The sequence below is a fragment of the Microcaecilia unicolor genome, chromosome 4 (genome assembly GCF_901765095.1).
Source record: "Microcaecilia unicolor chromosome 4, aMicUni1.1, whole genome shotgun sequence".
NCBI classification, from domain to species: Eukaryota; Metazoa; Chordata; class Amphibia; order Gymnophiona; family Siphonopidae; genus Microcaecilia; species Microcaecilia unicolor.
In genome coordinates, this window is record NC_044034.1 from 259,762,922 (window position 1) to 259,790,360 (window position 27,439).

The 27,439-nt window shown below is 40.6% G+C and overlaps 1 protein-coding gene across 1 annotated transcript in view; it reads left to right on the plus strand.

The window, feature by feature from the left end:
• The window catches only part of NCK2 (NCK adaptor protein 2), a 157,850-nt gene extending 141,966 nt beyond the window's left edge, over positions 1-15,884 (plus strand). Inside the window, exon 5 of the mRNA XM_030201460.1 lies at positions 13,033-15,884. Coding sequence (XP_030057320.1) covers positions 13,033-13,227 — 195 coding nt within the window. The 3' untranslated portion in view covers positions 13,228-15,884. The remainder of the gene's footprint in view (positions 1-13,032) is intronic.
• The last annotated feature ends 11,555 nt before the right edge of the window (positions 15,885-27,439 follow it).

Sequence of the window (27,439 nt, forward strand, 5' to 3'; positions counted from 1 at the left end):
ACACACACACTTGTGGCAAACTAAAGTTAGAAGTCTTTCCTACACTACAACCGCTGTATGATCTCCCTGCAGTTCATTGGGCAGGCATTCTTTAGGCAGCCAATAAGCTATAGGGAGAGGCTGGAACAGAAGCTTAGGAGACCCAAGCGCTTCCTTCCTGGTTTGCCCTTCAACATGGAGCGCTTAGCTCACAAATCAGGGAAGTACAGGAGAGAATATTGGGGTGCTCAAACACCTACGGCCACCTACAGAGCTGGCATCTCTGGATGCATACCAGACTCTAAATTTATTTTAAACCCTCTCAGGGAGTCAGGTGAGTGGAAAGGAAGTAAAAATGGAATGGAGGGAAGAAGGAAACAAAGGAAGGGAAAAGAGGGTAGTAAATCAGTTGGACTAAGGGAGAGGGAAGATGGTCTGAATAGAATACAGTAGAGAAATAAGATGAGGCTGACAAATGTGCAAACCAATAGGGAGATAATATAAAAAAACAGTTTATTCAGAATATTCATATCAAGGACCCGACACGGTCTGTGTTTCGGCGCCAAAGCGCCTGCCTCAGGGGTCACAATCAACTTTCTCTGAGAAGAAGCTGATAGGCTTGAATAATTCCTTTATGTATGCAAGTTAATCCACAGAGAACAAAAGAACAGCCAACCGATCAGCAAACACCATGTGACATGATGTTCGCTGATCGGTTGGCTGTTCTTTTGTTCTTTCTGCCCCAAGCAAGAAGATATCATTAGTGACTTGTAGCAGATCTTCTGCAGTAGGGGCTGCCTTTAGTCACAAACTTAACCTCTTGCACCATTCAAAACTCAAACATGAGTGTTCTGTAGTACAGTATTATAGTTAAGCTGTGACTCTAGTTCATCAGTGCTAATTAATTGAGCTTCACATATGATTAGTTCAGCAAGCCACACTTGGACTTTGCTGGCTTGTCCATTTGTATTGTTTTTTGTATATATCAAATGCACATAAATTCCTAGTCTCTCTCCATGTGTTGGGTTAAAAAGCAAAACAGAAAAACCCCTAAAAAGTGCATATGCTTTAATAATTGAATGTTTTGTGGACTTAGGTGTGTCCCTGTAAATGTCAGTCAACACAATACAAATTTATATTTTTGTGTAGTGTACACAGCCACAACCTTTGGTATTCTTCTACTCCCTGGAATGTAACCCCACTTACTCCACCATGGTGGAGTATTCCATCTCCTTTTGGTCACTTGCATGGCTGTTAGTGAATGATAGCAGTAAACCCATTAAGTCTGCCCAATAGCAGTTTTCCACTTGGGTAGATAACGTTCCATACCGGAATTTGTGTAACACCCAGACTGCTTTCTCCTTTCTCACACACCTAATCAATTAAAGTAATAAACATAGGAGAGAACTTTTCAGAATGATTGAGAGTGCTAAACCAAATGAAAATTACCTGTATCTGGACATAGTCAAGGAGCTTGTTCAATATTAGGTGTGTTCTCAAGCACCCACAGAGCTGGTTCCTATGGTAATATAATTTTTAGAGTTGCAGTTGGCTCTTTTTTTCAGGTTACCCAAGTATTCTCTCATAGATTTACTTGTTTGAATCCTTTATCCTGGTGTCCTGCTACCACTATTTAGATTCTGCAGCCTTTTTGTTTTTGTTACATTTGTACCCCGCTCTTTCCCACTCATGGCAGGCTCAATGCGGCTTACATGGGGCAATGGAGGGTTAAGTGACTTGCCCAGAGTCACAAGTTCTATAGTCTCAAACAATCTGCAACTCCTGCCTCCAAAGCCATGTAACTTTTCTTATCAGCCCTGTATTTTGTTTTATTGTACCCTTCAGTCTGCTGGCATATAGAATCTCTGAGGGTGGGAAAGGGATAGTAGATGGTTTGGATGGGCAGACTGCATAGGCCATATGGTCTTTACCTGCAGTCATTTTTTGTGTTTCTGTAGATGGAGACTTCATCACCCAGCGGCCTTTCTCCTCTAATCCTCCAGTCTTTTGAGTCACTGTTGGAAAAAAAAGTTATCCTGTCATACCCATACTATAGAAACCACAGTCTGATCCTTTATTATCTGTGTCCTGATTCACCATTTTACATTATTCCACCTTTCTTTCTGTCTTGTTTAAAGCCGTCTACATCTTTTCTAGACTTTCACCTTTCTGCCACCTAGTGACCATTTATAAATTAAATTTTTACACCATTTAATACTTGGCGTTCCATATGTACATACCCAAGAGCATGGCTTTGCTGTTGTAAGAATTCCCATGTGATAGGTAGTCTCATCATCTGTCCCTACATATTTCACTATTACCTCAGTGTTAGTTGGAGCCCATGTGATATTGCCCCTGCATTTTCAAGGTTAAAGTTTCAAAGCAGTCTGAATGCAATTTGGAAGATATTCAAGTCCTCTGTGCAACGTTTAAAAATAAGATACTTCAAGCATCTTTTGCAGGTCCAATTTAAATATGGCTCTGCATTGATAAGCAGAATGAATCAGCTACACACTGGATGTCATCTGCTGATGCAGACATAAATAACTCTTACTGAATTCAGAAAAACCTAAGTTTTCTGTGCATGTGTGGGTCTGTCAAGCAGCTGATACCTCACAAGTCTATTTTTGTCCAAGCTTCACACAAATGCAGTTTTTGCCCTTCTAAATCTTTCTTTTCCTACCGTTTGAGACGACTTTCTGTCATTCAGAACTCCTGTCATTACTAGTTAAAGATGTTCCTTCTATACTGATGCAGCTAGATTTATCAGCTTCTTTCGATATAGTTGCTCACAATTTACTATTGTTTAGATTGGAATCAATTGGAATTGCTGGTGTAATTCTGTCTTTGTTTTTCAGATTTCTTGAGGCATTGCAAATATAATCTGTAAAAATGTCACAAGTAATCTCAGATGTATAGTGACTAGGCTGCAGGGTCCCACAGGGATCACTACTTTCACCTATGTTTAACATACTTTTAGCTCTTTGAGTAAAGAGTTAAATTTAATGGGACTGACTTACTATATTTATGTTGACAATGTGCAGATGTTTTCCAATAACAGACTTCATAATTGAAACATTTTAGATTTCTGGTTGCTAGTCTGAAATGTATATCACATTGGCCGCCTGACATAGAGACCTCATTCCTTGGGTAGGAAGAAAGAAAGTTCCATTACCTACTTTGATTCCTATGTTTGATGTAAATAATATTCCTTTTCAAACAATTGTTCGTAGTTTAGGAGTATGGTTAAATTCTGCTTTAGATGGAAGTTCTCAGGTTAATCATATTTATTTATTTATTTATTGTATTTGTATCCCACGTTTTCCCACCTCTTTGCAGGCTCAATGTGGCTTAAAATATATCATGGACACTGGAAATAGAAAAGGATATACATTTGGTTTTACAGAAGGATTTGGGATTACATGGTCATGAAGTACAAGATAGTGGCATTACAGAAGACATTATCAGACATTAGAAATACAAGATCAAGGTGTAGCAGAGACATTTTAAAACAATAGAGCATCCTCTATACATCCTACACCAAATAATGTTTTGTTTTGTTTTTTTTTGGGGGGGGGGGGGTTCTCTCTCTCTTTGGATGAATTACAGAAGCTGGTTCCAGCATTGATTTCTTCTCAGCTCAGACTACTGCAATTCCTTGTAATTAGGAATTCATAAATCATGTCTCTCATTTACAGTTGCTGCAAAATACAGTGGTGAAGATTATTCTGTATAAAAATAAGTACAAAAGAGTTACTCCTTTATTAAAGGAGCTCAATTGGGTACTTGTTGCAGCAAGGGTTGGTTTTAAAATCTTGTGTTTTGCTTTAAAGATTTTATATGGAAATTGTCCTTTAAATCTGTCAAATATATTGAAAATTCAACCATGTCCGATATCTAGACGTCCTGCACATGTCAAATTTGAACTTGTACCGCCCTCCTCTGTTCGATTAGTTTTGTTGAGTAAAAAGCTTTTTAATGTAGTTATCCCTTCAAAGTGGAATTCTCTGCCTCCATCTATCAGATGTGAAATGAACTATTTAAGATTTAGTTAAATGTTAATGGCTTGGCTGTTCAGCAAATACTTACATAAATATTCTGTCACAATTTAAGTGAAATGTTAGTCTAATTAATATGGAATTTAAAGCTTTTTTTGTGTTTTTATGTACAGCCTTGTGCTTCCTATTGTAAATTGTACTTGAGCTAATAGGGTGAGATGGTATATAAATACTCTGTTTATTGTTATTGTGTAGACACAGGGGAAAACTCATGGCCAAAGAAAGAGCTAGAAAAGCACTGAAGCAGGTACCAGACTCTATTCCAGATTTTAAAACAGAGAGAGAAGAAGCAGATACAGGCATGGATCAGTCACAGTGGTAGCAGCATTCTTGTGGTTTTTGAAATTAACTCGCATAGAGTAGTGGCCAGACCAGTGGGCTGAAAACCAGAGAAGACAGGGTTAAAATTCCATTGTTCGTCTAACTTTGGACGAGTTCCTTCACCCTCATTTACCTCATTTACAAATTTGTATTTGTTAATCTGAAGCAAGGAGTTACCTACTATATGGGTATAATCTGCCTTGATGTTGGGTTTGGAAAGGTGTATAATTGATATCTTATTGTGAGTGCCCACTGTTCAAGCAGACACATCTTCTGATTCTTTGATAGACTGGGATGCTGATAAAAGTGAGCTGCTTTGAGTTAGGCTACCAAACACAAGTTACAAGGAATAGAGGTTCAGGGTGTCAGGCTCTAAAATCCTAACAGTGCCGCTCCTTGAGAGGCTAGCAGTACTAAAGCCACTTTGTTAAATACTTCTAAGGCCCCACATTTTAGTGGTTTAGTAATCAAAAACATTTAGTGGTTTAGTATCAAAAATGTCTTAAAGTCTGTTGCCTCCTCCCCTGCTTTGAACAAAGTAGTCGAATGCAGTGCTTTTCAACCCTATCCTGGAGGCACACATAGCCAGTCAGGTTTTCAGGATCACCACAATGTACATGCATGAGAGAAATTTGAATACAGTAGATCTCCAATATATGCAAATTTATACATATTCATTCATGATTCTGAAAGCATGATTGGCTAACTGTGCCTCCAAGATAAGGCACAGCTAGCCAGTGGGTAATGGGTCAAAAATATGTCAGTAATACAATCAGAATGGGCCCATGAGCTATTGTAGATATACTGTGATGAATTTTATATAAATCAACTGTTAGAATATTCATGCAGATAGATGGATAGCTAGCTAAATGGATAGAAAGCTGACAAATAGGTATGCTCAGAATAGTATAGAGAGACACACCTAAAAAAGAGAAATATAAGCAAATCTACCAATAGAGTGGCAGCTATTCAGCTTTTCTGCTGAGTTTCACATCTACAAATTATCTGCAGATTGTGTTATGCACAGGGTATAAGATCTCTCATCTCTCAAAGAACACCTATAGTATCTGGAGGCTAGATGTATAAATGACCAATTTCTATGTTAGTCATCAGTTTTGAGCTGTTGATTTGATTGCTATGTTATGTACTGATTTTCACCATTATACTTTATTGGTTCCTAATGATAGACTGAATTTGAAATTGTAAGCTGTTTTGGATAGTCTTTTGGCTAGGTAATAAAAATCTAAGACTTGAATAGCAAATGAGGAGTTAATATAGATGGAAGTATGTAGAAAAGCCATTTCACTCCAGTATTTTGGAGGATCAAGGTCTCTAGAAAAAGAACACTGACGTGGAATAACAGAGTGTGATCCCATAACTGGGACTTGCCTTCCAGGCGGTGATATCTAAGAGTCTGTCTAGGAGGGTGGGGTTAAGACATCTATTGCTACCAGTGATTTATGGTTAGAAATGTAGGTGCAAGTGCCAAAAAGATTTGCTTGGCAATTTGCCTGCCTGCTGTGAAGCAAATTGAGCTCTTGCATCATTTTCCTAAAATTTTAGAATGTACTGTGCATTTCATGGTACAGTTAGATACCGGTGATATAGGTGGGCGTAGGAGAATGTTCCTGAGATCAAATCTAGGATCCCTAGTAAAAGACCAAAGTCCAGGACCTCCAGAATGGCATTCTTGCAAATGTTCCCAGTTCCACATACAGAACCTAAAAGGCAGGCTGAGCTCTGGATAAGGATTTAGAGAGTGCTAGATGTATAGTGTACTTAGATTTAGCAAAGCTTTGGCGTGGTTCCACATTGGTGACTGATAATAAACTGTGTGCACTTGGTATGGACTCTAAAGTGACTGGGTTAGAAACTGGTCAAGTGGAAGGAGACAGAGGGTAGTGGTAAATGGTGTTCTCAGTGAGGAAAAGGATGTTTATCAGTGGTGTACCACAGGGATCAGTCTTTGGGCCGGCTCTTTTAACATCTTTGAGTGATATTGCAGAAGGGCTGTCTGGTAAAATTTGGCTAGCATGGGGGGTGAGGGGGGGGGGAATCTAGTGAAGAAGAATTGGTCCAGAAATTAGCAACTCAGTGCTAAAAAAGTGCCGGATCATGCACATGGACTGCAAAAATCCAAAGGAGTGATATAATATAGGGAGTGAAATACTTCTGTATACGAAAGACAAACTCAGGGGGTGGGGCTAGGGGCGGAGGATGGCGGGAGGCGGAGCAGTGTTGGGAAAAGAAGAAAATCGAGACAGGAAGGGAGGGGGGCCCGGCGCTGCAAAAGTTTAGATTTTTATTTTCAGTTTTTAATTTAGTAAAGGGCGGAAGCGGGGAACAGTGGCGATCTCGGTGGGGGGGCAAGGCCGTCCATACAGGACGCTCCTGATGAGCGCCTTTGCCCCCTCCCGATCCTTTTTTGATGTTTGTAAAGCTTTTATATTTTATGCTGTTGAAAGCGGGGAGCCAGTGTTTGTGGTATTTTTATTTTTTTTATCTCACTTTTCTGTTTAAACATGCCAGCTTTGATTTTTATGGTGCAGGGGGCAGCGGGGAGATGACAGCTCAGGCCTTTACGACTGCTCTGATCATATGCTTAATATGTCGCGGTAAATGATTCGGTGTGATCGTCGGTAGTGTTAGTGCATCCCGAATCGCCCCACATTACAATGCTAGTTACTCTTTTGTATTCCGTTTTCGTTAGCTGCTTGCTTCGTTGGAAAAAGGCCTTTAATGCATGCAACGGTTAGGAATTTCCTTGGTTAAAGGGTTGTTAGAGGGTCGTTTAGTGCATCTGGCCCTCTGTTTACACATTAGCACGAATTCCTGATGTGCTCCCTCAAACATTACATGCTGGACTCCACTTTCTTATAGAGCTGACAGTGTGCCAGTATCTAGCCTCTTCCTTAGTAAAAGGAACAGGCATTGTTTAACGTCAGACACTCCTCTCTATTTTTCATCCTAATGGAATGTCTCAGCAGTACTATTTGTGAAGCTCCTTTCCTGCCTCTTCTGGAACTCTATTTCCTCTACATTTAGGCGGGTATTTGTCTGTCATGCTAAAATACTTTGTTGAACACGCCACATCTGTATTTTACAGTGATAAAATCAATTAGAATAAAACACTGCAAATACACATGCTAAGGGGACGTGAAGCAACGTATTCCTCTAATAGCAAATTATATCCACAACCTTTAAACAAAGAGGCTCCACAAGAATAGGTGAACCAAAACTACTCCAACAAAAAGCTGCTTTATAACAGGAGGCACAGAAAATTTGTTCAGACAGTGCACTTTCTTCAGAGCAGCAGCATATCTCTTTTACCAACAGTGTGTAGAATCTGCCATGCTGAATGCTTTGCTTTCTTAAATACTTCCTACTAAGGTCAGAGGTCACTTTCTAAAGGATATTCACTTATTAAACTCGAAAACCAATCTAAAAGGCCTCAAAACAATAGAACTAGTGAGTTAAAATGATTCTCATGCCATAAGGAGCAATTTAAAAAATCATGATTAAACCCCCATGGGTTTTTTGTTGGAGGTATTTTTTGGTCTCCTATCTGTGAACTTTTTTGTTTAAAGGTTTGTGGATATAATTTGCTATTAGAGGAATACGTTGCTTCACTTCACTTTAGTATGCATCCTTTGCAGTGCTTATTCTAATTGATTTTATCATCATAAATGTGCATGTTCAATAGAATATTTTAGCATGTCTCATAGCATGTTGCCCAAAAATTAATAAACCCTGCGCTGCAAATTTTAAAGTATATAGTTCAACATTCCAACTTACTCATCCTATATAATAAAAAGCACCTCCAGCATTCTGAAGCTGACTCCGTGGCACTGTGGCAGTGTAGGGTTCGTAAGTCTGTAGTTCAGCGTTTCATTGGCTCTCACTGTCAATGAAGAACCAATCAGACAGAACGGAACTTGGAGGAGGGAAGTGGAGTGGATTGAATCTCTAACAAACAATCATATACAGGGAGGCACGAACATCAGTGGAGGCAAGTGCACAGAACGGAAGGGAAGACAAACATTTAATCACTTTGTCACTCACTCACACACAGACATCACACACACACACACACTCAATCACTCTGTTTATCTCTCTCTTACACTGTCTGTAAAACACACTATCACTCTGTCTCTCACATGGGCAACTGTATGTTGCATTCTCAGGAGTAAGGAGCTCTTCTATTGTTAAACTGATTGAAGGGCCTGAACAAGGAAAACTTTTACCACATTGTAACACAGTTTACACAAAAAATATTGTATATAAAGAAATCTTACACATGTAAACAACAATTATATTCAGAATACAACCGTGGAAACATTAACGGCAGGAACTCATTACATTGCTTTCGCCTGTTTCATTGCGTTAAGAAACAGGCCTTTTTTTTTTACTAGTAATTAAATAACAACCTTGCGACCCATTGCCAATTAAGTTCTGAATATCAACTTAATCAGCCAAGTGCTAGCCAGCACCTCATAAACCAGATTATTCAGTGCCATGGAGTAATGCCAGCAGCATTACTGAATATTGGACCCCTACATCTTACATTCCTAGGACTAGAAATAGGACCAATAACTCTCTCCATGAGCATATACACTGATAGAAAGGACTAGATCCAGGCAATAATCATTACAACGGTGGTTTAGGGAAATTTACACCTACCCACCAGCCCTGCTAGTAGTACCTGCCAATTTGACTTTTCCTTCTGCTGTGCCAGTTTTTCACAAATTAGAAATAAAAATATGCAGACAAACTGAACTGGAAACGCCAAGAAGCTGGACTCTGCTTAGAAATGTGTTTCCTCCTGAGCTGTGCAAAATGGGAATATAAATGTATAGTATCTCTGAAATAGTTCTAAAGGTAGCATATCCAAATCATTAAACCAATTCTAATTTTTTTTCTACCTTTTATTCTGTGTAGCCTGTCTTCGGAAAGTTGAAGTTGAAGCGCACGGGGGAGGGGGGTTGCCTTTTTGTTCCGTTGTGTGTAATAGGTATGCAATATCAACCAATTTTCTGCTATAGGACGGACCTCTTTGCTGTGGACAGTGTTTAAGGCACAGTGTGAATTTAAAAAATAGCAGCTGAAGATTTATTTTCTATTCAAGCATATGGTGGTGGGTGGAGAGCTGAGTTAAGAGGTGTCTTATTGAGGGACCTGTGTCTCTGTTTTTATAGAGTTTTGTTTTCTGTGACTTGATGTAACCCGCCTAGTTGCTCAGCAGGCTAAAAATGTGAACATAAGAATAGCCATATTGGGTCAGACCAATGGTCTGTCTAGCCCAGTATCCGGCTTCCAGCAGTGGCCCAATCCAGGTTATAAGTACCTGGCAGAAACCCAGTTAGTAGTACTGTTGGGCAGACTAGATGGACTGTACAGGTCTTTATCTGCCGTCATTTACTATGTTATGTATGTATGTTCCCCATACTTTCAAGGGGCTTGGCTGCAGCATACACGTTCACTTTCTTCTGAAAGCAGATGCAGATCTGTGATGATCTGGTGTGGGCTTGTAGAGATTACCTGAAGATACTGCTTCACCCATGGGGGTGGGGGAGGAGGTATTCTGTGTGTGTTTGGGATGTGTGGAACCTGGACTTTTTCATTCATACTTGAGGACCATAGATAAGGTTTACTAGGCAACAGAAAAGGTACCAGTACTTCTACCATCAGTAACTACCTCCTTAAAAAAAAAAAAAAAAAAAAACCAATCCTGAGCAAAAGAGTAGTTGCAAGGATTGTCTACATGAGGTATAGAGGTTTTTATCCAAGATCAGGGCTGTACCCCATTCTACTACACTGGTGATGTTCAAATTCTTTGTCACGTTTCTGTTCCATCTATCTCTCATAACTCCATGAACACCTGCCTCAAATATGTAGTTAATTGACAAAATCTTCTCTTTCTAAATGCGTATCTGTTATCTTCCCCTACACTTAACCTACCCTCCTGTCTGTTGATGGTCACCTGCTCCCTTCCCATGATTCTATGAAAATTCTGAGTGTCATCTTTGACACTAAGTCGACATTTAAACCACAGATTGACACGGTCATCCATTTGTCTGTCTTTGTCATGCATTGTAATAGCTTCATTCATTCATTCCTTGTCCCCTCCCTAATTTGTACTCTTCCTGCTTTGCAAGTTTCCTTGACTACAGTAACTCTCTTTATACCAGACTTCCCCTCTACTCTTTAAAGCGTCTCCAGCTCATACATTTGACTGCTGTGAAACTTCTTCACCGTTCACACCAATTTGACCACGTTATGCCTCTTTTCCCTTCTGAACACACAGGCTTCCTGTTTCAGCTCACATTAAATTTAAGATTCTTGGACTTGTTTTTAAAAGTCACTCATCATTGTCTGCTGCTTACATTAACAGCCTTTTGATTCCTTACACTCCCTTCCATTTTCACCACTCATCTACTGCTAATCTGCTTGCTATCCCCCACCCCCTTTCAGTTCATCATCTATACATTTCTTGTGAGGCTGCCTTCAGCTGTCTTGGTCCTAGGCTATGGAACTCCCTACCACCACACAGAACAGAGCCCACTCATAAAATTTAAAACACAACTCAAGACTCATCTGTTTTGTGAGACATTTGGGATGACCATATCCTGATTCTCTCTCTGTGCTTCCTTGTCCTCATTCCTTCATTCTTTCATTTTCCTCCCCTTTTTATGTTCTGTTTAACTATATAGACTCCATAGCTGTGTATCAAGCTGTGTGAAATAAATAAAAATAGACCACCATTGTGGAAGCCCAGAAATATTCTACAAGCTTTAAAGAAGAGAGAAATAAGAAAAGTTAGAAGAGCAAATGACTATCAGCATAATTCAGTATTCCTTAGTGTTAGAGCAAATTAACTCAGAAACTGATAGGTTGTGCCTGTCTACCAGCCGGTTCCGATAGCGCACAAAACTGTACTTATCCTTAAGGGATGGTGAAACTCCTGGGGAATCAGTGTTGCTCTGTCCCCAGCAAGTGGTGGATGGTCTCTCCTCAGCTCCTGGATTTCTTGCTCTGCAGCTGCTCCTGTTTCATTTGTTGTTCAGTTAAGCTTGGGGGTTCAGGCTGGTCTTGGGGTACACCTGATGGTTCCAGGTCCCTCCCCAACCGTCTTCCAGTATTCTCCTTCCCCAGGCAAAACAAAACAAAAAAAAAGACAGATACAAGCATAAAATTTCAAAAAAAAACAAACCCTTGGAATTGACTCTAGAACTTGCTGTGCTTTGTACTGACAAAAGCAGTGCTACAAATTATTTTGTAGAGTAAAATGGCTGTTCGATTTTATCTTTCATTTTCTGTGATAGTGGGACATCCTATAATTTCCTCATGACACACAAAATAATGGTCAAAGTAAATGCCTTATAGCCATGCTTTAGTTTCTTTGAATGTAAGGAGCAAGCAGGTGAGGAGCCCCCCCCCCCCCCTTTTTTCAGCTTGTTCAAGGGGAAGAGGGAGTGGGAATCCCCAATTCTCTCCTCTCTCCCCCCTCCCGTCTGAGACAGCTTTTACAAACCTGATTTATTAAGGCTCTCTTCCCAGTCTGTGTCTGTGGGAAAGAGAATTGTAAATTAGATCTTTTGTTTGTCTGTGCACTTTACTTACAAAAGCCAGCAGCCTTCCTCCTCCAAGAGTTATGTCGGTGATGTGATGGCACTTTTTCGATAGGCGAAGCAGAGGCATTTGCCTTTCTGGTTCCCATAACATGGCCTGGGTCCCCACCAATTTTTCTGTTTCATATCTCCCTTCCAGGTTCTCTCTCCCTTTCTCATTTCCAAGCAACTCAACCTCGGTGCACTTACCTGTTCCCCCCTATCCTCACCGTCTACTGCTGTACTGCAGTTCACTTACAGTCAACACCGTGTCTTTTGGCTCTCAATAAGTTTTCAGCTGCACGATGAAGGAGCTTCCAATCTCCAGGCCAGCTGGAAGTTTCTCCACTGTGCATCTCAAACTTCCTGAGAGCCTAATCACACTGTGCAGATTGCCAAAGAAACCAGCCTTATTTTTATAATGTCCACTGTTTATAAAATAAAACAAAAAAACCTCCCCCCACAAAATTGAGGAATGTGAAATCCTGAGCACCAGGTCCAATTTCTAGATACCATGGCAGCCTGGCAGTCAGCTTTCCTTAAGCCCACACTACTGCTTAGGATTTGTGTCACAAGTTTTGCTGCCAGAAAGTCAATATAACTTATGTCAAAAAATATCTTCAGGTGGCGGTAAGGGCTCCTGCACTAACCTGACAGTAATCGGGCAGCGCACAATGCTGACTGATTACTGCCAGGTACACTCCAGCGCTACAGAAATGCGTATATTTTGTTAGCGCTGGATATGACAGCACACTAGGGGTGGGAAGTACCACCGGGCTGCTGCACTAGCCCGGCAGTACTTATTGTTTAGCGAGCAGTAAGCCCGCGTTGGGCTTACCACAGCATAGTATCAAATTTAAATCTATAAGTCATATTTTTGCCGTTAAGTCTGCAGCCATGTTATTTATTTTTTTTAATTTATGAATTTTCTTACTTGTGCCATTTACCAACAAGGCATACTTTTTTTTTCTTTAATTTCCTTGCTGTACCAGAATGTCTGTGTGTCTGCAAAATTCTAGCATTTTATTTGTTGCCATTGATTTGCGTTCTTTCCTGTTTTCCCACAGCCAAGTGACTTTTCAGTATCTTTAAAAGCATCAGGGAAGAACAAACACTTCAAGGTGCAACTCGTGGACAGTGTCTTTTGCATTGGACAGCGTCGATTTAACAGCATGGATGAATTGGTGGAACACTACAAAAAGGCTCCGATCTTTACAAGTGAACATGGTGAAAAGTTATATCTTGTTAAAGCTCTGCAGTGACATTGAAGATGGACTAGGCCGTCCTGGCCTTTCACAACTAGAAGCCTTAGATCCTAGACCCATTTCTACAGAACAGCGCCATTTCAGACACTGGGGAAGGAGGGAGGGGGAATTGGGGAGGGGAAGGGGAGGACATTCTTAAACAATAGAAGTTTTTTTTCTGTTACAGAACACTTGTTTTATGGGTTCTCCCTTTCTTTGATTTTTGTGTGCCTGTTCTTCCATTTAGATTCAGTTTTCTGTTCGCTCTGCCCTCAGGATAAATCCTTAAGTGACCACTATAATCACGGTCAAGCCTGGGGTCTGAGCCCCCTCTTCTGTCTATGTTTACATAGTATGGAGAAGTGTTTTGGGGTGGGAGCTAGGTTGATTTCAAAACAGTGTTAATCTGTTCACAATGCTCACATTGACAGAACTTTTCATTACAGGACATCAGACAGTTGAATGCACTGAAGCTGCAGCTGATTAAATGATATATAGCAGAGATACCAGTTGTGGCTGTGAATTCTGTAGCTTTTCATGCTTACCAAAAGTTTCTAGGTGTAGACACTTTTTACACTGTACTCTTTGCCTCTCTGAGTACATAAAATAAAGCATTGTAATAGTACAAAGAATGCATTTAAATAAAGTATTGTACTAGTACTTCTTAAGCTACTCCTGTAAGATATATATAGTAAACAAAAAATTGTTTTCTTTTGGTCCATGCTTTCAACAGAGGGACATGCCCTTGAAATTTAATTGTTCAGTTTTGGAAACTGAAACCCAAAAATGTGCCATCAATATACTGCTTTTTCTTCTTGCCCTTCTGCTTGTTTGAATTAAACAATTATGTAATTTTCAAAATATGTATTTGTAGCTGATTGTTGACACTAACACAGGAGATTAATAAAACCAGTCCTTTTGAGGCTACCCACACTACCCATTCTTCACTCAGTTTGCTGGGGAAAATATCCAGTCAAGCAGGAGAGATCGTGAATACTCCTAACAGAGAGATCCCATAGAGAGCATCGTAAAGCTGCATCAGATTGTGAATCTGTTTCATGTATCCAGAAACAAAATTTGATCAGTGTGGGGAGAGTAAACAAAAAGTCCAGTAATTAGTGAAGTACTAAACAGAGACATTGTATATATATGTATTAAAATCTTTTAGCATGTATGCAAATAATTTTTTTATACATCACTTGTAAAAAAAAAAATCAGTAGATTACACACATGATCATTAATTGCATGTGAAATTCTTACTTAGATCCTGTTTAGATAACTTGTTTTTTCTTAAATTTGGTATCCATCTACAGCAGTCTACTTTCACTGTTGAGCTCATGAAAATCTCCAGGCGTTTTTATGATGGCAGATTTTCACCGATGTTAACGATGGATTATTTGGTATGTCAGAAATGTGTATGCACAAGAGACATTACTTTTCCTTGCTTATTTTTCAGCCTAGTTGAATAGTCTCTCTTCTTTAAGTGAGATTAAAGAACCTGGTTTGATGCCAAAAAATATTTACAATATGTTAAGTTTATGTGTATAATATTGATATAAATTAAAGGTGTTTCATCAATAACTGCATGCTAAACTTTGTCCTCGGGAACATGATGCTGTGTAAAATAGGGTGCATTCTAGATTAACAAGTACATTATAACTATACTGGATTTCTACATTAACGGTCGCTGAGTAGTGGTGAATCGCAGGACATGGTTTCTCCATGCTAAACCGAAACGCTGGTGCCAGTTGTAAATATTATGCTTGATGATCATGGTCTTCCTCAAGGGTCAAAAAATAAGGTGCCTAAAAATATTTTACATATTTCTATCTGGGGTGGCATATTCAGTGTTGGGAGAATGTAGTTGAGAAGTTGGCAGTTCCAGCCTACTCCCGCCCAGGCAAGATTTCAAACCAGCTTCCACTTCCTCTTCTACCTTCTTCCATGGTGGGAGCTGCTGCTGGCCATGAGGAAAGGAAAAAAAAAACCTGAGGCCTCAGTACAACCAACGCTCCCACCACAACTCACGAAAGGAGAGGGCCCGAAAGCCACCGCTGTGGCTGCCTTCTCCACAGAAAGGCAGAGGTCTAAGTGAAGAGTGGCAAATTGTAGGAGGAGTTTTGGGATTTAGATGGAGATGGAAGGGTGAGAGGCAAAATGGAGGTTCTGTAACATTAGTCCACTTATCACCGTTGCCACATAGTGAAGCACCACTGTCCCTCATTGCCTGGGCCAAAGTTTGTTTCTTGGCTCCTAAACAAATTCATTGTGGCTAAAACTATATTTCAGTCTCTGGTCTTTCACCTAGTGCTAGGTTGAGAATGGTATTTTACCTTCCCAGTGCCACTTTACTGTCTCAGGTGTCATGAGAATCAAGGGCGTAGCCAGACCTCGAGGTGGGGGGGGGGGCACATTTTGGTCCGCCGCCTCACCAGCCCCCTCTGCCGCCCTGCCATTCCTCACCCCCCTCTGCCATTGCTGAACATCTTGACTGGAGGGGGTCCCCAACGCCTGCCAGCTGAAGCACTCCTGCCGCAAATACCTTGGCTTGTAGAGGTCCCCCACCCACTGAAGCCTTCATCGAGCGCTGGACTCCGGCGCCACCTCATTGCCTGCCTTGCTCACTCTTCCCCTCACTTCCACTCTCCTTTTAGTGAAACTGAGTAATTTCACTAAAAGGAGCGTGCCGGATGTGAGGGGAAGAGAGAGCAGGGCAGGCAATGAGGCGGCGCCGGAGACCAACGCTGGACAAAGGCTTCAGCTGGCGGGGGTTGGGGACCCCTGCCAGCCAAACCAGGGGCACAGGCCCCCGTGGCTTATATAGCTACGCCACTGTTGAGAGTATTCTAGAAAATCTTCTCCAACGGGGATATTGATAATTTACTATCTAGGTGCTACTTTCAGAAAACAACTAAGTACATGACCCTTTTTATTTATTAAGACTTTTACTGGCTTGATTGCCAAAATGCTCCAAGTTAGGAGTAGTTACTTAAACACCAGTTCATATCACCGTGTCATACAGAAATATAGTGCCTTGCAAGTGTGTTCTCCTTTTTCTCCCTTTTTCTTTATTTTTCACATTCTGTTGTCTAAAAAGTGCATTATTGGATTTTTGTTTCACTGATCTATACAACATTATATACTTTGTTAAATAATTGATTTTTTTCATATTGAAAAAGTAATTAAGAATAAGAAGCTAAAAAGTCTTGCGTGTCAAAAAAATAAATAAATTAGCTCTGTTTCTAAAAAAAATGCCTGAACAAAGCCCTTAAGTTTGAGCTCACCCGTGTCCAGTCAGCTAGTTAAGTGCATTCAAATAGTCTTGGATATAATACAATGCAATGTTTATTCTTGTATTCTGCAATGTACCAATTTGGTTCTACATGTGTCACAATAAAAGAAGTTAGCTATTGCTAGGAAATACAATAAAATGTGCATGAGATTGATTTGCATGTGCTGCTTCCTTTATATGCAAATTCATTGTGGAAATCTTGAAACCCAACTAGGTTGTGGCCCTCAATGACTGTGGTTGTCTACACCTGAGTTAGAGGTAAGGCTATTTGATTATAATAAACAACTAATGTGTACTGGCAGCATAATATAACTGTATTGATGGCTTATTCTTTCAGATGAGTTCCCTTTGCACTTTGGTTAGCTTTGTGTTTAGTTTATTCCACACTTGATAAACTGTCTTTATATAGATAACAGTCAAAGCAGTTTACATATACTATTTTTTGCAGGTACTTTTCTGACCTTAATGGGCACACAATCTCAGGTTATTTGTACCTGGGGCACTGGAGGTTGATTTCTCTGTCCTTCATACACTTATCCATGCATTTGTAGTTTCACGTCTTGATTACTGTAACTGTTTATTGTGGAATCCCTTCTTTTCTCTTTCATCTCCAAACTCTTCATAATTCAGCTGCCCGTTTTCTGTTCCACGCTAAATGATGGGACCATGTTACACCGCTTTTTATTCAACTCCATTGGTTACCTGTTTCTTATCGTTGCTGGTTTAAAATCCTTTGTTTGTCACACACAGCACGTCATCTGGGTTTTCTGTATCTGTCTTCTGTGACTATTACCTATACTCCTGCACGTCTGTTACATTCACTGGATTCTAGTCGGTGGTTGTCCCATCTCTTAAAATTGCACACTATGAGCAGTAGCGTCACGAGGGCAGCTGACACACGGGGCGGGTCGCCGCTGTGCACCCCCCCCCCCCCCCCCCGGGTGCAGCACGACGCACCCTCCCCCCTCCGTAGCGCAACCCCCCCCCCCTGCGAGAACATACCTGGAAGGTGGTGAGGGGTGGGCGGGAGAGCCAATCCGCCGAGTGCACGCCGCTGGGGGGTGTCGGCGCCTCGCTGGTTCCTTGCTCTCTCTGCCCCGGAACAGGAAGTAATCCTTGAAGGAACCAGTGAGGCACCGACACCCCCCAGCGGCGTGCACCCGGGGCGGACCGCCCCCCCTCCCCCCTTTCCTACGCCACTGACTATGAGTCTAGCTGACACTCGGCCTATCTTTTCTTAGCATCATTGCTTTGGAATAACTTACCCCTGTATTCATGTGCTAGGTTGTCCTTCCCAAAATTTGTCTCAGTTGAAGGCCTACTTTTTTGGCCAGGCATTTGGAATTCAATTTGACTGAGCCTGGTTGACCTGCTCCTCCCCAGCAGTCAGACTAGGAAAGTTAGCTCTATTTTTGACTTCTGTTTTAATTTATCAATAGAAATCAAACAAAATAAAACATGGAAAAGAAAATAAGATGATACCTTTTTTATTGGACATAACTTAATACATTTCTTGATTAGCTTTCAAAGGTTGCCCTTCTTCCTCAGATCGGAAATAAGCAAATGTGCTAGCTGACAGTGTATATAAGTGAAAACATTCAAGCATTACTATGACAGTCTGACAGGGTGGGAGGATGGGGGTGGGTAGGAGGTATGCATGGGGACATCAAAGCATATCATTGATATTCTAACAGGATGGGTGTGGATAGGTGAGGGGTGGGGTGATCAACAGAGAAATACAGCGTTATGGTTTATAATGGGCTAGGAACCCCAGATCCTTGTTAAGTCCTTTCTGTTGGGTGTTAAAATATTCAATCATTCTGACTTCAAAGGTCTTACGTTCTTGTATGGTTTTAAAGTTACCGTTGCTTATTTCCGATCTGAGGAAGAAGGGCAACCTTCGAAAGCTAATCAAGAAATGTATTAAGTTATGTCCAATAAAAAAGGTATCTTATTTTCTTTTCCATGTTTTATTGTGTTTGATTTCTATTGATAACCTTAAGAGTGGACTAACACGGCTACCACACTCCTCTACTTATGTTTTAATTTAGAATGAATGTTTTGTGATTGTATATTCTGTGCTATGTTTAATAGCATTACTTTCATTTTCTTTTATCAATTTTTTTTTGAAAAACTGCTGAGACCTTCTCTAAGAATTGGCGGATTTTCAAATAAGAAACATGAACATGCCCATCGTCACAAGCTGCTGCAGTGGGAATTGAACCCAGTTTCTTAACCTAATGCCCTAACCATTAGGTAGCAGTGGAAATCGAACCATGTCCAAAACCCACTGCACTAATCATTAGGAACATTTATATTGGCATTTTCATATCATTCTGTCATTGGGATTAATTGGTTTTTGAAGAGAATTTAAAGAAGTGTAAATGTGCTGAATGTAGAATTTTCCATGAAAAATATAAAAATAAAAACTCCTTTCAGAGAAGTATCTAAGCAATCCACACAAATGCATCATACAGTATGCCATTCAAAAAACCTTTTTGGACCGTCATAGCTCATGCAAACACACAAACTGCTCTCATGGCCTCTATAACTGATCTAATCATAGGTGCATATTTGAGAAAACAAACCCTGTGTACCATACACTCCCCCCTCTACCCCATCACAGACAAAAGCTTTACTGTACAAACATTTTTTTTTATTTATCTTTAAAAATCAGGAGACCTTCTTTCACAGTGCATATAATTCTTTGGAGTGCTCTCAGTCCATAATTGTAAAGGGAAAGAGGTTTCCACTACCAAGGTATTGCCTCAATCAGGCCATCCAGAATAGCAGTAGGAAAAGGAAATTGCTGAGGAGGGTCACTATGAGACCTCTGCCTACTTTAAAAAGAGCTACAGCAGTCTCTCGCTGAGGCTGGGCAAAATGTTGACTGTTCAGCAATTTGAAGATTACTCCAGAAACACGGCCTTACGTGAGGGTGACAAGAAAGAAGCCATAAGATGATCCATCTAGCTTGCAAAGGAACACTTAGGGGATAACTGCATGCATGTGGGAGAAGGTGTGGTCTGATGATACCAAAGTTGGACTTTTTAGCCTTAGGGATGAAAAAAAAGTGTAGTGTAATACAAATTCTGCATACCATCCCTACAGTACAACATTTTTCCAAACTGATTTTTTTTTGTCATTGATCATTTGAAAACTTACTGAATGTTTTCAACAAAGGATCCAAGTGAGGATATACAGGTCAATATGCAAAGCGATTTAACGAGCCAATAATGGCACCTGGCCAGATAAATCGCCTGTTCAGGGCTAACCACTAATTTCCACTGGCACGTATATGGATAGCGTTGCTGAAAATAACTGGACTGAAAATCAGAGCATTCTGGGGGCGGAGTCTGCACTTGCACGGTTAAGTGCAGATGTTCAGCACTTAACCAGCCAGGGTAACTGCATTAATAGGACTGCATAAAAGTTGATGCTGTCTTTATGCAGTAACTAATATGTTTTAGCTGGCTCCGCAGACCCAGAAATTTAGTGCTGGTTCCCAAATGTGGTCCAACATTGAATTTCTGGGTTTAACGCCAGCAGCAGTCATCAGACCTCTGATTGCCACCAGCTGAATATTGGCCCATAGTACTTTGTAAGCATCTTTGTACATTTTTCACATCCTGGAGTTGCTTTGCAGCAGTTGAGCTCGAGAGGCTCGAGTGGCAAGATGGATGGAGGAAAACTATTCAGTTCCATAGACCTGGGAAGATCCATCTTTCAGCAAGACAACAATCCTAAGTACAATATAAAAAGAAGTGGCTTTTAGCCAGAAGAAAGTGAACATCCTTGAATGGCCCAGCCAAAGCCCAAACCTGAAGGCAATAGAAAATCTGAGCAAGACTTAGGGAAGGGAAAGGAAAATTGTACATGATATACTGTCTTTCTGTGGTTTTTGCAACTATATTCAAAGCTGGTTACGTAGTATGTACAGGTGCTTATTTGTACCTGGGGCAATGCAGGGTTAAGTGAATTGGCCAGAGTCACAAGGAGCTGCAGTGAGAATCAAACCCAGTTCCCCAGGATCAAAGTAATCTGCACTAACAAGGAGGCTACTCCACTCTTGACTGCAGCCAATAGGTGATCCCGAGCAAGCTTGAAAGAGCTATCCTGCTTGTAATAACTAGGTAAAATCTGCCCTGTCCTGCTGTGCAAAAAAGGTAGCTGATTTTCTTGAACAACTTATAGCTGCTAGTGCTGCAAGTATTGTGACAAAGACTTTTCAAACAAGACTTTTTGGTTTCTTACTGATTTTGTAAATATTTTCTATACTTTTTCTTTCATGTTGAGTAGATCAGTGAAGAATGCCTACTTTAATATATTTTGAATTGTAATTTTTACATAAATTTTGAAAATTGTACAAGTGTGTGAAATATAAAGTAGTTCGCTTCTACTACTGCAGCAGCATACATCCATCGGTATAGTTGGCAAGGATGCCCAAGCCTACCAGCTGAAGGCATCCTCCCCCTGGGTTATGAGAACACTTGCAGTCGGTGGCTATGCTTCCAGCTGCTGTTGCTGGCACCTTATGCATGCTCAGTTCTCACATATGGGCAAGGTGCTTGCGTCAGTGACTGGGAGCGTAGCTACCAAGTGCCATAGTGTTCTGATGGCCCAGGGATTCCAGCAGAGGATGTCTTCAGCTAGCAGGCCTTTGGGCCCCACACCAGCTGAAGTATTAATTTTTTGTTTGGGAAGGGGGTTAGAGCAGAGATGAAATGTTTGTGTTCACCTACTCCCCCTCAGTTTATCCAGAAATTACCTTCTGGCTATGCCACTGAGACACAATGTTTAAAATAAACATGGGTATAAACAGGAGAATACGGGATTAAGATTGATTAGTAGTCTTATAAAGGTAGGCTTTTAGGCAGGATTTTAATAAGGCCAGATAACATGAGTGATGCAGGAATTAACATCTGTTTCAGGAAACAGGTCAAGTAGAAAGAATATGTTCTGGAACTGGTAATGGAAGAGAGTACAGATGACTTCCCTTCCCAAGACAGGGTGTAGTAAGGGAATGAGGAGACGCAGAATGAGAAGCATAAACTGGTTATGGGAGGGGATAGGGAGCCAATGAAGTGACAAAAAGGAGAGAGATATTTCAGTGAGAGACTTGTGAGGAGAAGGTTGCAATAGTTTTAGGTTGTAATGAGAGTGTAGATGACCATTTTGGTAGTGTGTTCAGAAAGGAAGGGATGCATTTATATGATAGAGCAAGACATTACTGGTTTTAGCAATGAGTGACCCCTGGGGGAATTTGTGCAAGCTATCAAAAAATTCTGCCTCTTTTATTTGTAGTGTGTGGAACACACCATTATAAGTGCTTGGCTTCTCTTCCAGGGCTGACATCACCTGGCTTGTCTGTCCTCTCCCTTGAGTAGTTTTTCTTGCTAGCGTTGCTTAATTTCTCTCCCCTCTCCAGGGTGAATACCCCCTCAGCTTTTTCTATTCCCATTCTCACTTCTTTTCCTCTCTGCTATGACTTCCTAGGAATGCTTACAATCTAACCAGTGCTGAATCGATGGAGCTGATGTCACTTAGTTTAAATTGTGTGATTTGTGTTCATTTTGATGTATTTTTACTGCTATAGAATGTCTTATGTAGATTGTTTGCCCATGCAAGTCAATCATATGCTACATTTTTAGTATTGCAAGTAGTAGCAGCAGACCTAGACACAATTCTGCACTGAGTTCAGGGTTCCAGGAAGCCAACTCCTCTGATGAAGCTGTCGAAACCTAGACTGTGTCGGAAGCTGGTCCCGTTTACGTGTTCAAAATAATTATTTCTTTAAATGTTTTTGAAGCTATATTCTAAAGTTTATACAAATGGAAATTTGAGATCGCATCATATGAAAAATATTGTAGGACCAATGATGAATTAAGGTGAATGGTGAGTGCTGAACTTTATGCTCTCAAAATATATCATAAGTAAATGCATATACATAAGTACACAAGTGTTGCCATACTGGGACAGACCAAAGGTCCATCAAGCCCAGCATCCTGTTTCCAATAGTGGTCAATCCAGGTCACAATACCTGGCAAGATCCCAAAAAAGTAGAAAACATTTTATACTGCTTATCCCAGAAATAGTGGATTTTCCCCAAGTCCATTTAATAATGGTCTTTGGACTTTTCCTTTAGGAAGCCACCCAAACCTTTTTTTAAACTCCGCTAAGCTAACCGCATTTACCACATTCTCTGGCAATGAATTCCAGAGTTTAATTATACGTTGAGTGAAGAAACATTTTCTCCAATTCATTTTAAATTTACTACGTTGTAGCTTCATCGCATGCCCCCTAGTCCTAGTATTTTTGGAAAGCGTAAACAGACGCTTCACATCTACCTGTTCACTCATTATTTTATAGACCTCTATGATATCTCCCCTCAGCTGCCTTTTCTCCAAGCAGAAGAGCCCTAGCCACTTTAGCCTTTCCTCATAGGGAAGTTGTCCCATCCCCTTTATCATTTTCGTCACCCTTCTCTGCACCTTTTCTAGTTCCACTATATCTTTTTAGTGGAATTAGAAAAGGCGGCTGAGGGGAGATATGATAGAGGTCTATAAACTATCACCTCTGATGGCCTTCTAAAAATTTACTAAAAATCTTATCAATTTATTTTAGTTACATTTGTACCCCGCGCTTTCCCACTCATGGCAGGCTCAATGCGGCGGGCAATGGAGGGTTAAGTGACTTGCCCAGAGTCACAAGGAGCTGCTTGTGCTGGGAATTGAACTCAGTTCCCCAGGACCAAAGTCCACCACCCTAACCACTAGGCCACTCCTCCCCCAGACTCATTAGTCTGAATATGTTGTTGAATTATTGATAAAAAAGACTGCACAAGCACTGATTTTTGAATATTAGGTTTATCATCAATAATAGTGACAATTTTTTTCTGATAGATGAAACTATCAGGAGCGAGAGGATTTCTTTATACTTGGAAGGCCCAGTGTCTTATATTGCTAATTTAAAAATGGAAGTAGTGGTAGGTGTTTGTTATGTGGCGGTGAGCATGACATGCATAAATATCACTTTGGCTAGTACCCCCAGCCCCATTTCATACCTGGCTACTATGTGGGCCTGAGGCACAAGTGGCGGGGCCCTGGGCCAGCCTTGGTTACACTCCTGTCTTATGTTCACACAGGCCAGGCTGACGTTAGCTTCTGCTAACAAAGATGGAAGCAAACAGAAGCTCCTGAATATGCAAACTTCTCAGGGACAGAGTGAATATCAGTTCTGTAGGAATTACTAGCCTGTACAAGGTCATTAAGCTGACCTCTAATTTTCTAAAGTCCCCAGAGACAAGGCTGCTAGGGAAGACAAAACAACTCATGGAAGGTATCTGGAAGTTCAGGAATTGGGTAAGCATGCTAACTGCAAAAGATATAATTATGACCAAAGACAAAGGAACTATGAGACATCCTGCAATTTCCTAGGCAAATATCAGACAGCTCCTAGCCTGCCTTATCATTTTCACAAACTTCATGTGTGCCACCCAAGAGCTATTTAGAGGTGATCCCCGGCAATGCAAAGGGCAACTGTTTATATTTATTTTCTATAACAAAAGTTTCTATAATTTGTAATTGTAGTTTACAGTAATGTAATAAAGATTGGTCTGAAGTGATTCTTTTTGGTTCCCAAATTTTTTGGTCTTACATTCAATTCTATAATATTTTTTTCCTACGATTATTATAAACTCCAAGCTTACTTGGGTAACTTTGTGGAATTATTTGGCCTTGTTTCTTTCTCATTCTTAATTTGGCATTCTTGCTATTCATATGGCTAATTTCCCTCATGAATTTGGTAACAGCAGGTAATCAATCTGTTGCTTCAGTATGTGTAGTTTTTTAATACTGCTCTGAGCTTAGGAAGAAACCATGCTCTTAAGTGTTTGGCCTAACATTTGCAGGCTCAGGCACCAATGCACTAAAGTCCCTGGAAGCAACCACCCACTATTTCTACCCCAGTAAAAGTTTTACAGATGTGAAAATGACAGGTGATTCACTAAACAAATCACATGCAAATGAGCTGCACTGACTTTTGTTGGGCAGCTTGGTAGAGAAGACTGCCAGGGCAAGTGCAGTCAATTGCTAAGTGTGTCTGCTCTGCACATGCTCATTCAGTGTGTTACACACACTTTCATGCATGTATAAGAGCTGTGTGTAACTTTTACTTCTTTTTGTTTTTTCTTTCTTTTCAAAACTGCTGGCATGGGGAGATGTTGAGCAGCAAGCCTGTGGATTGTGTCCAGGCAGAACACAGAAAAAGGATTCCGGAAAGAAAGAGTTTGCATAGAGCAGGCTTTAGGGCTGGGTGAAGGGGTACAGCACAGAGTTTAGGATGGTAAATGTGCCGTGGTCTGGGGACAATCCACAAAGTCCTGCGGAACTTGTCCCTTTTGTTGATCTCCATCTCTAGGTTGAGCATCGGGCCACCATGACCTGTCCCACCCATGTCCCTACTCCAGCAGCGTATGCCTGTCTATCAGTCTCTCCCACTCTCAGGAGCTGCTCTGGCTGCTGCTTCTGCAGTGGGATGTCATGCCATTGCCAGGGCTCCCTCTTTCAGCCTTCTCTGCCTCCCCCCTGCCTGTCGATGATGGCTCTGCTGAAGCTACTGTCATTCTAGGGCTGCTTCAGTTCTCCTGTTATATTTCCATCAGTAAAGATAGGCAGGCTTTTCTGTGCTATAAGGCTGTGCATCCTTCGAAATGCACATTTCAATATTGATCTGCTCATTTAATCATTTAACTAAATTAGCATGCTATTCCTTTTGTCTGCTGCCATGAACATTAAAAAGCCCGCAAAACCCCTCTGTGCATCTCCCACTGAATAACGTGCTCACTGAACTAGTCAAAAAAGCACGTTGCTGGCCTGGTAAGTTTAATGCATCTCCCCCTCAATGTTGAATATTTCCTTTAACAGTATTTAAGCGGAGAAAATCAACTAATTGGCAAATGTTAGTTACTGTACTGTAAAGGTTTGCATTCCCAGTATAGAATCACTGGATCCCAAAAGAGGTCTGGGTGAGTCGCAAGACAGACACCATTGTGTTTATTTAAGCATACAAATAAAAATTACAAATAAAATTATTTTGTGAATTGTTTGTAACATAACAGTAAATCAAGGAGCAGATTTGTTTTATGTGTCCTGTAGTTTTCAGAGTGGGTGTAGGGGACCATAAGAGAAGGATTAAAATTTGTTACACAATTTTAATGCAGATTTTTTAAAATTATATCTGAAATAAAGTAATGAGATGCAATAGTGCACAATAATTAAAATTGTACACTAAATCTAAAGGAAAGAAAAATAGTATGTTATAATGGAAATACAGTGAAACCTTGGTTTTCGTCGATAATTTGAAAATAATCGACGAAAACCGAGGCAATTTATTTTAAATTCTTTTAAATGAATAAAAAGACTAATCCTACTATATAAATGATGATGTGGCACGTCACACAATGCTTCAGATATTATAACAGGCTGTAACAGCGCCAACAAGCTGCTAAGGGCAAATCAGCGCCTGAACAAGAGGACTCCGGATTCCCCTGCCCCGCTTACCTTTGCCTACCCCCCAGTGTATGTCCCCAACCAACAACTACTTACAACTCACCACATCCACAAATCGCTATCCATTACCGCCCTCACAGATCTCCAACACACACCTCCTCCACCAGCCCCTCTCTAACGATCCCACACACTTAAACACACCCACCTCTTGCTCCCGCCCTTCAAAAATGCTAAACAAATGCAAACAGGAACAAGGGGAAGGGGGGAGTGGCACTAGAAATATCCCACGCCTTCCACACCGACAGCCAGCCAATGCAATTAACGCACATGATGTAAAACATACCCACCTGCGCACGCCCTCAAATCACTAGCAATAAATGAACATTTAACATGGCATTTACCGATGAATTCTGAGGTGACCGACGAAAACTGAGACAAAAATTTCACGAAAAAATCGACGTTAACCGATAACGACAAAATCCGACGTCAACGAAAACTGAGGTTTCACTGTATAGGGTTCCTTTTCCTAAGGCATGGTGATGGATTTAGCATGTGCTAAATGCTATACATTCCATTATATATATATATATATTTCTCTCTCTCTCTCACACGTTAGTTCACACTAAATCCATTACTGTGCCTTAGTAAAAAAGCCAAAATTAACATTTTAGCATAGATATCAATATTCTGCCTATTCAGTATTCTGAAAATTCTCACATTTACACAGGGGCAGAGCGTAACTTAAAGAATGGAGATTTGCAAAGGGGCACACGGGTGGAGCATAAGCAGAACATGAGTGGGACTCCCACTTATGTGGGTAACTTACAGAATACTGTAAATTATGCACATCCCTGCCGCACACAGGTGCCTGTACTTGTACCAGCTCTTTATAATGGAACCAACGTGCCTGGATTCCTTTATAGAATAGGGTCCTACCATGAGGCCTTGGTGCATCTACATGGAGGATTACATAAGGAGTAATTCAATAAACAGGTGCTAACATTTGTATGGCAAATTTGTGTATATATGCTAGTATTATAATGGTGTATGTGACACATACACATGTAAATGCAAAAATCCAGCTACATGCTATTATGTAGATATGTACATGTCTGCCATATTGTGTATTTTACATGTAGCAATATACATGGGCTTAGTTTTGACAGACGGTAGGTGGGGCTCACATACATGTAATTTGCTACATGCATATCTCCAGTATTTAGGTGTAAACATTTATGTTGGCTCTATGACTGGTGTAAGTTCTCATGCCTAACAGAATACATGCATACATACCTACCTAATTATGTTAGTATTCTGTAAATAAAAGTAAACACCTACTTTCCTTTATAGAATAGACAGCAATTCAGTGTCTTCTAGGCACCCTTTATAGAATTGCCCTCTAAGCTCCTTCCCCTGAAATAAACCACTG